This window comes from Anguilla rostrata, chromosome 19 (assembly GCF_018555375.3).
Source record: "Anguilla rostrata isolate EN2019 chromosome 19, ASM1855537v3, whole genome shotgun sequence".
Taxonomy (NCBI): Eukaryota; Metazoa; Chordata; class Actinopteri; order Anguilliformes; family Anguillidae; genus Anguilla; species Anguilla rostrata.
Genome location: NC_057951.1, coordinates 10,664,169 through 10,677,912, shown reverse-complemented (window position 1 = coordinate 10,677,912; position 13,744 = coordinate 10,664,169). Strand labels below are relative to the sequence as shown.

At 45.8% G+C, this 13,744-nt stretch overlaps 2 protein-coding genes across 2 annotated transcripts in view; both read right to left on the bottom strand.

Moving 5' to 3' along the window:
* The window catches only part of LOC135246050 (hepatocyte growth factor receptor-like), a 35,617-nt gene extending 30,452 nt beyond the window's left edge, over positions 1-5,165 (bottom strand). Inside the window, exons 1-2 of the mRNA XM_064319543.1 lie at positions 4,791-5,165; positions 1,885-3,104 (exon numbers count right to left, since the gene is read on the bottom strand). Of these exons, the coding sequence (XP_064175613.1) occupies positions 1,885-3,096 (1,212 nt within the window). The 5' untranslated portion in view covers positions 3,097-3,104; positions 4,791-5,165. The remainder of the gene's footprint in view (positions 1-1,884; positions 3,105-4,790) is intronic.
* Positions 5,166-6,947: 1,782 nt separating this feature from the next.
* Positions 6,948-13,744, bottom strand: part of LOC135245803 (SH3 and multiple ankyrin repeat domains protein 3-like) — a 176,311-nt gene continuing 169,514 nt past the window's right edge. The window contains 1 exon segment of the mRNA XM_064319086.1: positions 6,948-13,364. Coding sequence (XP_064175156.1) covers positions 12,812-13,364 — 553 coding nt within the window. The 3' untranslated portion in view covers positions 6,948-12,811.

Here is a 13,744-nt window from a genome sequence, read left to right as displayed (position 1 = left end):
TGGCTCCTTCTCAAATGTTTGCTGGCCTTCTTCTGTAGGACTAACCATGTACACGTGCACATGCTACACAGGTTGTATTTAAACTGCCAGAAGCACCTTGCTCACCATTTCTCTAATCGCACCGAAGCAAGCAACTGAAAAATCAGAGTTTGGGGGGACAGGTCTATTTCCATGCTAACACTGCGCCTGTGGAGCCTGGCAGCTGTTTGCAGCTGTTTTCAATGCAAAAAAAAAACCCTCCAGGTGCAGGGAAGTGTGTAATCTCTGCACCCGCACTGAGTCTGACAAGAGGGTACAATAAACGCCTCGCCTTCACAGATTGCTCCACACACAGAACCAGCGCTTCACTTTTTTTAAATTTTTTTTTTTTTTTTTTAACAAAAATCACATCCAGCAGGCTCCTGGGATTTAGTGTAAAATGTGTGAGATCAGACACACGGAAAGAATGGTTGTGCTTTACGTAGCAGAGACTTAGCCTGTGTCGGTGATTCAGATGCAATGCTGACCTTGGCTCCATCCCCTTCCCCCTGGAACAGGAACAGGGAGCCAGTGGAAGGGGATTGAGATGAGGTTCCCAAAACACCAAGAGCCGCATCAGACCTGTTAGCGTCTGAACTAAGCGCTGAGCGAAACACTGCGGAGGGGCCAGTTCCATTCAATCAGCAGGGGGGCCACAGTTACATTCCTGTGGCTATTGATCCCGGGGCTGGAGAGATGCCTGATCGATGCTGATGAATGTGACGGACAGGGAGGAGGCTGGAGAGCCAATAAAAACAGCACAGCACCGTGATTTATGAGAGAGAGAGAGAGACAGAGGGAGAGAGAGAGAGAGGAGAGAAGGGAGAGGAGAGAGGAGAGAGATGAGAGCAGGGGAGAGAGAGGGGAGAGAAAGAGGGGAGAGAGGGAGAAGAAAGAGAGAGAGGGGTCTAAGGTGTGTACTGTAGAGAGAAAGTGCTCTCACAGAAACAGAGTTGAGTCTACAGCAGTGCTCCCATACCACCTCTTCCCAGTTCAATGAGCGCATTATTTTCTCCTGAACCCTTAAAAAAGGAACCTAAAAATGTCAGAACTAAAAAAAAATGCTAGCACCAGCAGTGTCCAATTTCCCTATTGTTACAGTCTTTCTTTTTACACACGCATCTGGTCCCCCAGGTCAACCCCCTCCCCCGTCCACCCCTCAGCACTACTGTATTACCCAACATGCACCAGCGGCTCTCCGTCCAAATGCACACCGCTCGTTTCCTGTCTGCGCACGGACCAATGAAGCATGAGTTTTTGGGAGATGGAGCTTGAATCCTTTGTGAACAGAAACGTGTTGAGACCCGGGGGCGGGGGGGGGGGGGGGGTCTGAGCTCTCCCAGGCGTGAGTCCAGGCAGATTAACCGCCATCAGACCCGCTATCCCGCCATCGCTGCTCTCATTGCTCAAGAGCAGCTCTGAAAGCGCACAGATGATTTAAACTGTTTTTACAGCAAGTGCAGGCGTCTTTTTTTAATCTGCTCTGTCTCCTTTTCAACCCCAACTGCAAAGAAAGCCAAATGATGTTTCGTAAACTCGTGGGGACACACACCTGGGCTGATTCACCAATTTAACCCAGGTGTGTGCGCCCACTCAATGGGTAGGTGTGGCTACAGCCTGCCAATTTTTTTTTTTTAAACAAATAAAAACAAGCACTTAGTGAAGCTATTCTGGTTGGGCACTTTGAACACAGATGCAACAGCAGCACACTTTTTAAGCACTTGCACTTACTGTACAGTCTTTGGGTTAGAACTCAAATTGCTAACAGCTGCTCCACGTGCATCTGAGACCGCCCCACCTCCACCCTCACCCCCACCCGCTCGCCCGCCCGCCCGCCCGCCCGCCACGCCCAGACGGGGGCCTTACCGAGTTGTAGCAGCGCTTCTCCTGGGGGCCGCTGAAGTGTGCTGGGGGGCGGGTGTGGCACTTGTGGATGAAGTCCCTGAAGAAGACGGCCAGGTCGCGCAGCGGGATGACGCAGACGGCCGAGCTGGGCGTGGCGCGGGGCGAGTCCGGGCGGCTGCGGGCGAAGGCGGCGAACAGCACCTCCTCGCCCTCGTCCAGGCCCATCTCCTCCCGCAGGGCGCGGCCGGGCCGGGCCACGCTGGCCGCCTGCAGCACGTTGAACACCTCCATGCGCGGAGCCCGCCTCCTCCTCCTCTTCTCCGTCAGGATGCACTCGAAGGGCAGCTCGGCGTAGCGCCTGAGCTCGGCGTCGGCGGCGCAGGCCCGCGCCACGCGCGTGTGGAAGCCGCCGCCCGCCGGGTCCTCCCGCTGCACCGACAGGAAGTACACGTGCGGCCCGCTGGCGAAGGAGTGCACGTAGCGCACGGGGTAGGCCCCCCGTAGCCGCGGCGACAGGTCCAGGTAGGACTGCTCGGAGAAGAAGCGGAAGCCGTCCTGCGTCTCCTTCATCTGGCGGACCGAGAAGACGTGCGTGGGGAGGAGGGGCGGGGCCTGCGGCCCGGGGCCCGGGGCCTCCAGCGTGTTCCCCACGAAGAAGCGGACCACGCCCCCGCTCTCCACGCTCTGCACCCGCGTCCCGTACGGGCCGGCGATGCAGTCAGCGCAGCCGTGGCGCCCCCCGGAGGCCGTCCTGGGGGAGAGCATGCACTGCGCCCGGGCGTCCCCGAAGCCGCCGGCCAGGAGGTGGCGCTGGCACACGCCCCCCTGTGCAGAGCCGCAGCTGAACAGCTCGTCGTCGTAGTACGTCTCCACCAGCAGGACCTCGTTGGTGTTGTCCCTGGCGACGGCGGCCGACGCGTTGGCCCCGCCCCCGCAGTCCTGGCAGGGGGGGCAGTCGGGACGCTCCAGAACGGGGCCCGTGCGGTACTCGGAGTGCTTGTCCAGGCCCCCGCTCAGCAAGTAGATCCGGTTCACGGCCCCCGCGTACACCTGCCCTTTGAACACCAGCAGGTTCTGGATGGGGGCGTCGGCCTCGAAACTGGGGAGCTGGTAGCTGACCGACAGGTTGAGTTTGGAGCCGGAATGAGGGGCTTCGCACTCCCCGCTCACCTGCGCGCTCAGCCCCCACAGCGCAAAGACCACGCACGCGGTGTCCAACAGCCAGAGCTTCATCGTGGTGCCTGCGGAGAGCGCAAGAAGACCTCACAGCGTGAATCAGGAAACACGTCATCAACCAAAAGTGCCAGTACGGTGGACCACCGTCAGAAAGCGGACTTTTATTTTTCGCTCTAAAAATAGAAACACTTCCTGGCCATCAGAAAAGAATGTATGATATGCACAGGGAGGGGCACCGATGCACTTTAGGCTAAGACTAACCCCTGTGGGCAGCAGCACGAGGCACTAAACAACATCGTCTTTGTAGCTTCCGAGTGACACACGCAACCGCTATTACTGGTCAAACCAGGGAAAGGGCTTATTCTATTCAGGGAGCTGTATACTACGCAGCTCCGAAAAGAAAATGTGTCCAAAGTTCTATTCCTGCCTCTGACAAACGCGTCTGTTCAAGTTGCGGTTAAGTCACGACCAGAGGAGACATGCAGTGAGGTCCATTGACGCTCCTTGGCTCTTTAACCGCACCGTGACCGTGCCATATGAATCACCTGACACGCGGGAATAACACCCCAAAGCGCTACATTTAGAAAGCAAGGACTGGCCCAAACTGGAGAAAAAGCGACCTTCTTGAATTGTCCATTATTTGACGCACAGGGTTTAGATCATGAAACCATGGGTTTAGCCATGGGTCGCAATTGTAAAGAGATGTGACTGCGAGAAACTTGCATCTAAAGTGATCTTCAGAGTGCTGTGATTAGGACAGATTTAGCATTTGTGAGATTATGGCCACAAAAACTAAACGTAAAACAGATTAACAAAACATTTCCTACATTCGTAAAAGTCGATTTTCTTGGACAGTTAAAACAAACTTCAACAAAAAATAATTTTCGCTTTTATGGACATTAGTTCCATGTAATGGTTTGACTTCCATTTAATTTGGAACACTCTGCAGCCTGGACTTTATTTGTCAAATTTAGTTACTTAACGTTAGAATAAATGCATGCTTTACATTTCAACATAAATATAAGTCCCATTGAAAAATACCGACAGGCAAGCAAAAAAAAAAAAAAACTTCTCCATATTTAGGATACATGTGGATTTAATTTACAGGTGCGCATGCCAGTGGTTGCACCGTGGAGCGATGTAAAAATGCACCTATTTCAGAAACTCATCCTCTAAGCGGGTTTTCAACGGTAACCTCTAAAACTGTAATATTTCACAAGAGACAATTTTACGAACCGTAAAACAGATGAAATAATTCATGCTGGCTCGCCTAGCTCGGGGGTTAATATCTCAGGCACCGCACACTGTTGCATGACAACGAGAAAAACGCGACTCAATTTGCGCTCGTGCTTTCAGTGTTTTGGTCATTTTAAACTAAAATGAACGAGGCATAGCCCCTTAAAATTGGGCCACTGCATCCACAGAAATACACACAAATTTATATAATACGAAACGCTATCCACCGTGTGCATTGTGAAGGTTCTGCAGTTGACGTTTCTTTCTACAATATTGTAGCCCCAAGAAAGTTCTCTGCATCAACTGAGTCCCTCTTAACTTACACTATTTCAAAATATACGTTTCCAAATCAGAAACAAACAGCGGTTGTGTTTAACATTTCAAATTTTATGTAACAAAACCGTTTAATGTGCGTCAAAACACATGCCTTCTGGACCACGCAGTGTATAACAGTGATTTACAAGCACCCTAAGATATATTATTCAATCAACAAACAACAAAACTGATATCCATACCTGTTTGTTCCAGGGCAATCTCCGCAATATGGTGTTGGGTTCAAATCATGTTAGAAACTGTCGTCCCGAGCTGCTTCTTTCATCGACAGTTACAAAACTGAGGACAGACTCCAAGGATGCGTTTGCGCCGACTTCTCGTTTTCCATAGCCTGCTTAGAAAGAAATCCTCTCTCAAAATTATGTTGATTCACTCCTTTTCACGAGTTCTTATTCAACTTGTAAATGCAGCCTTTGATTCACACGGGATTATTTTTCCATTGTTTTATTTTTTTTTCGTCTGTCTCCGAAAGTATGACCAATACTGCGTCCGCCCGGTGCCCTGCAAAGATATGCGCTCCAGTGCCACAGGCTTCAGGTGAGTCTGTCGAGTCGATGACGTCACCGAGAAGGCTCAAGGTAATGTGTGCGCAATCCAGCCAATAATCACACTGACTTTCCCTTCCAGACATTGCATTTTAATTGTATAATATTATTTTAATATAAAACACATTTTAATGATATGCAAGTCATTCAATTATACTTACTTGATATCCTAGGTTTAGCTCACATTGCTGAACAAAACAAATTCTTTCAACAAAGACAATGCAATGCTAAGACGTACGGTGCTCATTGTTCTCTGATTATTTTCCCAAAACGTACAAGGTACAGTGTGCACAGTGTGGGCAGTTAAGCACTGGACCCATTGGGCAGTTAAGCATTGGTATTCATGCACTACTGTAGCCTACTAGAAGTGTCAAGTGCAAACACAACTTCACAAAAAAAATATTTCGTGCCTATTTGACTCATAACGCTGGTTTACAGTTAAGAATAATAAAACATTCCGCATTCAAAAACGTTCCAACACTCACCTTCTAGGGGAAAGAACAATGGACAAGGGCTTTCTGTTGGAGACAACCCAGTAATGCATAGGTTATCTACTTAAAAAAACGAGGTTTGACTCCGATAATTATCGAATGAATACATGCAGTTCATCTATTAACCGGATGCTCATCTGAATATCCTGTTATTATTCGTTGCGCGACACTGAAGAACTCGTTCCTTAAAAACACCTGCGTGAAACAGGTTCCAATCAAAACGCAGAGATACGGGGGCTATCACGAAGATTGTTCTTCAAATTTGACATAGATGATCAAAAACACAGACGGTACCCTGTATAAGGTTTAAACGGCCCCGGGAACATTTGGGTTCAATTTGGTTGTAGGCTGAAATAGATGGGCTATAATAAATAGAAACAAAACCCTTATCGAATTTGCACGTTACTTTTCGTCAGATTAGAGCGAGCCTGCTGAGCAAATTAATTACCAACACCAGACACAGGTAGCCTCAATTCAGTTTTTAACTGTAGCCAATGTGCCCTGCTTGATTCACGGAGTGCTATGGTGGACTTTCTTGTTATTCAGCTTTAAATGATTAATTGAAGAAGTTTATTTCAGTTAACCCACCTCACCCAGTCAGAAGGGGTTGCTGGTTTCAATCCAGAAACAAAAACCAGTAGACCATGCAACTTTCCAGAACCCTGGTTTACGTGGTTCGACTGCCATCTGCTGGAGTACATGACACCCTGACTCCGAGATTTGGGAATTTCAAAGTCGGTCATAATGACCGACTGTTTTGTATTCTGGTTTTCGCTCCATGCATATTTACAGCATTTGAAAAGAGGTTTAAATTGTTAATTACATAATTGCAATTTACATAATTGCAAGATGAAGGATTTATAATCTTAAAACCACATTCAGTCAAAACAGCTGTGCATGAAATAAAAAAAAAAAAGTCTCACATCCCCAATCTAACAACTCCAGGTGGACCACTGTACTGTTGACTGTGACAGGAGACAGATGTTCCTGTGCACGGTAGACAGCTCTGGAGATGCCACCATTTTGAGAGACATTGCAGGAATAAATCTTCTCAGGTGTGCACTGAGAACATGCTCTGGTTGCCATTAACTTTTTGTGTACTGCCCTTACACCAAGGGTTTCTTTGAAGCAACATTTTATGTTATTTTTAAAACTAGTAGGTACGTGATCACTGTGTTCTTTGTTTCAATCATAGTCCAGTTTAAGATACGGCACAGTGAGGTTCAGTGATTGGACATGACGTTGACCAATCAGAAATGTGGAGAAAGAGAAAGAGGAGGCCATGAAAGAAGCTGCAGGTGGATTATCGTTTGCATTATAAATTTATTACATAATATAACAAACATAGATCTCTGTGATGTATGACAACGACAAGGTCCGATGGCTCACCTTACACGTCAAATTATTTTTTATAACAGCCCATACACAAAGGTGAGATGCACGCTTTTAATAGAAAGGAGAAATTTTAATGAGTATTTGCAGGCATCTGTGCCTGTTCCTCCTGACAGAAACTTCTCAGGTGATCTGCAAGACTGCAGTGCACACAGATGGGGTGTATCAGACAGAGACTGAGGCAGAGATGAACTGACGAGACCGTTACTGAAACGTTTGTGCTTATCGTGTTATATACCTACTGTGGAAAAATCCTAAGAATTATGCTATTCAAGTCCCCTGGCAATAGGGAACCATTTTCTTTTTCATTCGTACAAGTAAAATGGCTGAAAGTTAAAAGGCTTTTTAAAATGTGGGGAGTCATTTAAACCAAACACCAAATACTGGTACATTAATGCTTAATAAACACTATTTAAATTCAAACGTGTGTGTGTGTGTGAGAGAGAGTTTATTTTGTTCCTTCATTTGCAGAGCTAAAATAATTGATTCATAATCATGCACAAAACAATCTAGTTGCTTGTGCCACCTATTCAAGTTGCAGTGTTTTCTTTTCTCTTCATTTAGATTTCCTGTTTCTTCCACATATCCTACATTTATAACACACAGGGTTCTAAATACAATTCTACTTCTCTATGACGCTACCTATCCGGCCATTTTAAAAAAGTGTGTACGTCCAACAGATTGAAATCAGATATGATTGAAATGACTAGCATCTGAATTAATACTGGGGAAAAAAGTTATAGAAATATGGTTTATCAATCAGGATATAAGTCCCCTTGTAGTAATGCATTTACAAGGTGCTCACAGTTTTATTCATTATTGTGATGGAGATTCACAGTTGAGATTGGGACAGTTCATATTCTGACGTAACAGCGTTGTCTCCTATTTGATTATATGTCATTCATCAGATATCTGATGACCTTGGCTGTGGTAAAGCAATTTAGGTGCGTTGAAGTATGTGATGCACTGACACACTATACTTCCAACATCTTAAAACAGAAAGCATCGTAGTCTCACTTCACCAATATGCTGCAAAATTCAGCTCAGTGTCTGATGCTGTATGGGTGTGGTGCTGCTCTTGAGGGATTGACCAAATATCTCCAAATATATCACAAATCCTTTATTTGGAAATAGTATACTTTCTTACACGTAAAACCATTCAACTTGTTTATATTTTTAGGCATCACTTTATATATACCTATGAAAAGCACCTTCAACAATGATGAGAAATGTTCGAAAATAATAAACTTTGAATCAATTTTTTTAAATAGATGTTTTACATCTTTACTTGGGAAACAATAGATTGGTTGAAGTGAAATTCAAACGGGTGAAAAAAACACTTTAATGCCAAATGATAACTTAAAACTGCTTAAACTCATTGTAGTAACATTATGATTACCGTTACATTTGTGATGATTAAATATGGTAAATTTCTCCAAAAACGTGTATTTATTTTAAAAGGACACCAATTGCTATATATGTAAAAGTGATACCTGAATGAATACATATCGGCGTAATATCTGAACAAATCAATATATGAATAAATCAAAATTTCTCAAGATGACAAAGTGTGAATAAACGTTCAATCTTTTATGAGGAGACAGAAATGCGTGTAGTGTATTGTGGTTGCCAGCTATGCTATTACACACGACTGAGGTCAGGGGGAATTTTTAAAGTTTTGTTGTCAGTTAATGATGGTTGAAAATGTCCTGGACCTACACCTAGTGCAAAAGCATGAATGAATGTCATGAACGGTCAATCTAGCAGCCGCTCTGCCACTGCTTTCCATCCTCTTATACATGTTTCAGACAGTCCCAGTATCACCATGGCGATTGATTGACAGAGATCTACAATCAGTCTAATGAATGGAGAGCTGCACTCAGCCTTAAGGTCCTTCTGGCAGCAAAGTGCAACAGAGGCTGGAGAGACAGTGAGTTTGTCCCTGAGTCCAGGACACCCCACCAGCCCACCTTAACTCACAGTGCAAGAAGTCAAAGACTGTCTACAAATGACCTGTTTTTGTCAAAATTGCCCCCTACAAATGCTCATGCCTTACTAGGTACAGGTGTGGGATTCTGAAATCTTTTTGCCATTTACATTGTGCTTTTTGGTTGTTTCAAAACAGGACTGACCACGTAGACCCTATAGAACAAATGTACGCGAATGATGTGTTTATTAAAGATCTTTTTCATATTGTTTCATTAGTATATAATACTGTATTGTCAACTTTACAAAACAGTGAGTAAATATTTTTTTCCCCCCATAATCCCTAAAACCCAGAAAATCAAAGGGAATCATAACTGCACCTCACTTCGCCAGGATTAAGACACAGTCAGGGAGGGGTTGGGGAGGTAGAGGGGGAAATACTATTGGATTTTGGGTGTATTCAAACAATCTATTAAACCACTATTTCAAACAAAACATATTTTGATATTTTCTTTCAAAATGAATAAAAATGTTAATGAAAATCCCATAAAGCAGGTAATTTGTGTATATATTCCATTACAAAAACATGTATTTCCACCAAAAAAAAAATTGATACATACAGTAAAAGATCAGGTCAGTAGTACTTCCAGAAGGTGGCACCATAGTCAAAAATTATTAGAGGAAAATCTTTTTTTTTTTTTTTTAAGTCAGGAGATATACAGGTGAAATACCTTTTGGCACATTTATTTATTTTTTAAACAACTTAAAAATAAAAATAAAAACACCTTTAATTTTTATCACCCCATAAAATTTCTCACCTCCAAAATAAATAAGTAAGAATAAAGAGAAGTGACACAAAAAACCAAGAGCTGCCAGTGCTGTTTTGTCAAAATAACACCGGCAAAGTGTCAAAAGCGCACAGATATTTAACTACTGAGAATTCACTGCTTTTTTAGTCTCCCCACCCACCCTCTACCACAGCTCAGCCCACTAATTCTGCCCCTAGTACACGGCATTTCGCCTCTTATTTTAAGCCAGTTTGTATCTTGGGTTTATCATGGACAGACCATATTAAAAAAATATTCAGGGGTCCGAAGTGTTACTTTAGGAAACAGTATAGTAGATTTTGACCTATGGGCGTAAAATGGTTACTCCTGCCCCTTAAATGGTATCACAGAATAAAAAAGGAAAAAACTGATATTAGAATGGGCAGCAGTACATTTTGGCTGAAGTCACAAGTGAAATATTCTACAGTATTATTGTTGTACACCCTCCCCCCCACACACACGTTATAAAAATGGTGACAGTGACATTATTAGTATTCTGCCACCCAAAAACAACAACAGTTGAATGAATATGAATATCAAAGATGTCTCCTGGAGAATGAACTCATTTTCCGCTCGTTACGAAATGCTATGATTGGGTTTAAATTCGTCTCGATTGACATGTTTTTGAGAGGAAATGCGATCTCATCCGTCGTTCTTCTTTTACCACAGAAATAAAGCTTTGCCTGCATTCCTCTGTCTCGCAATTCTGCCGCCCACATGGACCCGCTGCGGGACTCAAACACAGATTACTGCGCTCCTCCTCTTCCTCCACTTGGGGGCGCCATACCGAACACCTCCGAGGCCCTCGGTGATGGGGACACAGTGTGGAGGTGGGTTAGAGGGCGAGGTATCAGAGAGGGAGGGGGGGTCCAGGTAGGATGTGACAGGAGCGGGTCCATGAAATGGCTCTTTGAAGATGAATGGCTTTGTGTTAGCACCTAGTTTTGTGCAAATTATACCCTAGTCCATAGTTTGTAATTGAAAGAATAAACTCTCACCTTTTCCACAGGTGGTTAACTATGCATATATGCCAAACATTCATATACAGTATATATATATATATTTCTCTATCTATATTTTTTTATTTTTAAAAATGTATATGAAAACCATTATATTTACATTTCTCAGGATTATAAAAAGCAAAACACCATATTTAATTTGTCCATATTTACACGTGTAAAGTTTTCAGCGGGTCTAAACTTATTAAACTTGATTCTGAATTCTGCGAATTAAAAAAAAAAAGTTTTTCTAAGCATCATATTCCAGAAGCTACAAAAACCAGCGATGAGAAGGAGAAAGTAGCCAGCGAACTGCAGTCTGCGCTGATTTTGAGTGAGCCTTGATTACTGGTTACAATTGTAGATTTAAGATCTTACGATTCCCCGTTTCTCACTTAAAAATAACATAACACCACATTGTTAGTGTGAGAGGTCAGCCACCGCGTGGTTGGGGAGAGGGGGGCCACAGCAGAGTGGGCAGAGAAGATCCACTGGCCCCTCCTTTCCCCTAACTGCCCCGCCCACCTGACGAAGTGACCCCGCCCCAGCGCAGTCATGGTGAGAGAGGGGGGGTACGTAGTCCATTCATTATGCGCTGTGTGACTTACTCCTGCCTTTTTTTGTGGGGGGGGGGGGTTGAAGTGAATCTTGATTGTTACGCTGTAAGGAGAGGCAAACCAGGCAGGTGTCCACACTGCCAAAACTGTGCGCCGACACGAGGACCGTGAGCCTCTGTCTGGGGCCGGGTGCGCAAGGGGCGACACGCTCAACACAAAATGGCGGCCGGCGGCCCTCCGCCCATCGCCGGATGGAGAACCGAGCTTCGCCGCTTCACAGGCGTGTCGACAAAATGGCAAGTAGACCCCCTGAAACCCAGAGCGACAAAGCCACACCCCCTCTGCCCCCTGCTGCGCAAATAAAAAGGGCCACCATAGGAAGGATCGTTTTCAACAGTGTTTTATATAAGAGCATATATATATATATATATATATGCTTTTGTTTATAACTTTAGTAAAATTATAAAAAATGTATATTCATGTGTATATATTTATAATTTTCTTTTCAAATATATATATATAACTGGTTAAAACACAAGTAAAATATTGGATAATCTTTTGACTTTGTTCTTTACCCTTAAGTGGTAAGAGACAGGTGTTTGTTTTATTCAAATGTTTTTTTTCTTCTTCATTTTTTAAAGCTGTCATCTAAATGTGTATATCACACCTATGTACTGTTCCCTTTGGAAAACAAGTCTTCCAAAAGCAAACTTGGTTATGAAAGAAAGCCACTAGTGTTGGTTAAACATTCTCCTAAAACAGCAGATACCACAGTCAGTAAAAATGATCTGAAAACAACAAAATCTGCTTCAGAGAAACGCTCCCCCAGGATCAATGTTGAACGCTGAATCCAAAAAACAAAGAAAACAAACAAAAAACGAATCCCAGTGAGACGGACAGAATTCCAACACCAAGGAAACAAACGGTCCGTTCTCCTTCCTGTTCATCGGTTTTGATCTTTGACGAAATATTTTTAAAAAGGCAACTTAATTTTCCTTTTCAAACAAGATTCTTCCAATCTATTCCATTGTACTGCAGCAGGGAATCTTGGGGAATTTGTGAGAATGAGCGCAGAGGAGAATGTGGCGGGGTGTGATACGTGTTGGCGCATTCACAGATGGGAGATATGTGCACACATGCAACATTCACTTTCAGCTGGAAATCACTCCAAAGGGATGCCTGCATGTCGGGGGGGGGGGGGGCTGGTCGGTCAAAGGGCAGGGGACAGGGTCAGGGGTGGAGTCAGAGGCAGGGTCAGGGGCGGAGTCAGGGGCAGGGTCAGGGGCGGAGAGACCATGAAAGGAGGCAGAGCTCTTCCATTCAGTGCAATGCAAGTGAGCAGAGAATAAATAGATGATTGTTTAATTAAAAACACACACACACACAAAGAGAGAAGGCCTGAAAGGAAGCATGGAGGCGGGGGGTGGAGATGAGGGGCAGGGGGCGGGGCTCGGCGGGGGGGCGGGGTCAGCTCTCCAGCAGCTGCTTGAGCGCGCGCTCGATGTTCATGCGGTGGCCCACGCGCGTCACGCCCAGCTCGGCGAAGTCGTCCTTGGTGAGGGCGGGCAGGTGCGAGCCCTCGATCTCGTGCTCCTGGAAGCGGTGGCGGTGCTCGCCCAGGTGGATGCTCTCCAGCCAGTCGCCCACGTCGTACTTGTTCCACAGCTGCAGGGGCTTCTGGTGGAAGGGCCGCAGGGCGAGCAGCGGGGAGAGGGCGGGCGAGGGCGAGGGCGAGGGCGAGCGGCTGCGGGCGCTGGAGCTGCGCGTGACGAAGCGCACCTCCTTGGGCTCGTGCGGGAGGCTCAGGCTGGACGACTTGAGGATGGTGGGGGGCGTGGTGGGCGAGCCGGCCAGCCCGAAGCCCCTGATGGGCCCCAGCGGGTCGGTCCGGTCCGGGGAGCCCTTCCCCGGGCTGGGGGTCCGGCGGGTCACAGGGTACCGGCTGCCCGGTCGGATTGTGTACGTGGCTCCGTAGCTCCTCTGCGAAATGGTGTGAAGCTCTCCTAAACTACTGAAAAGTCTGGAGCGGGGGTGGGGGAGGGGGAGGAGCGGGGGGCGGGGACACAGAGACTCAAGTTACCGAGAGAAGGATTTAGGGCGCTCGTAGCCACGCCCACCGAGTCACGTGCTCTTTGTGACATGCCTTTGAGTGGCGGACAGAGCGGAGGCTGGTTACGCACAACGTGGTGAGTTGCAAATAAGTCAAAATAAGCCAGAGAGATTAGCCTGAAAACCACCAGAACCCCAACAACAACATCACCACCTCCATCACCGTCAGGACCGACCAAACTCCCATGGCTACGAATGCTCTGAAACTCCTCCCTTTCAACAGAAAAGACATGGCAAACTGGTGAAATCGGTCATCAATCAATTTGCCTGTAATGTAAGTAAAATAAAATA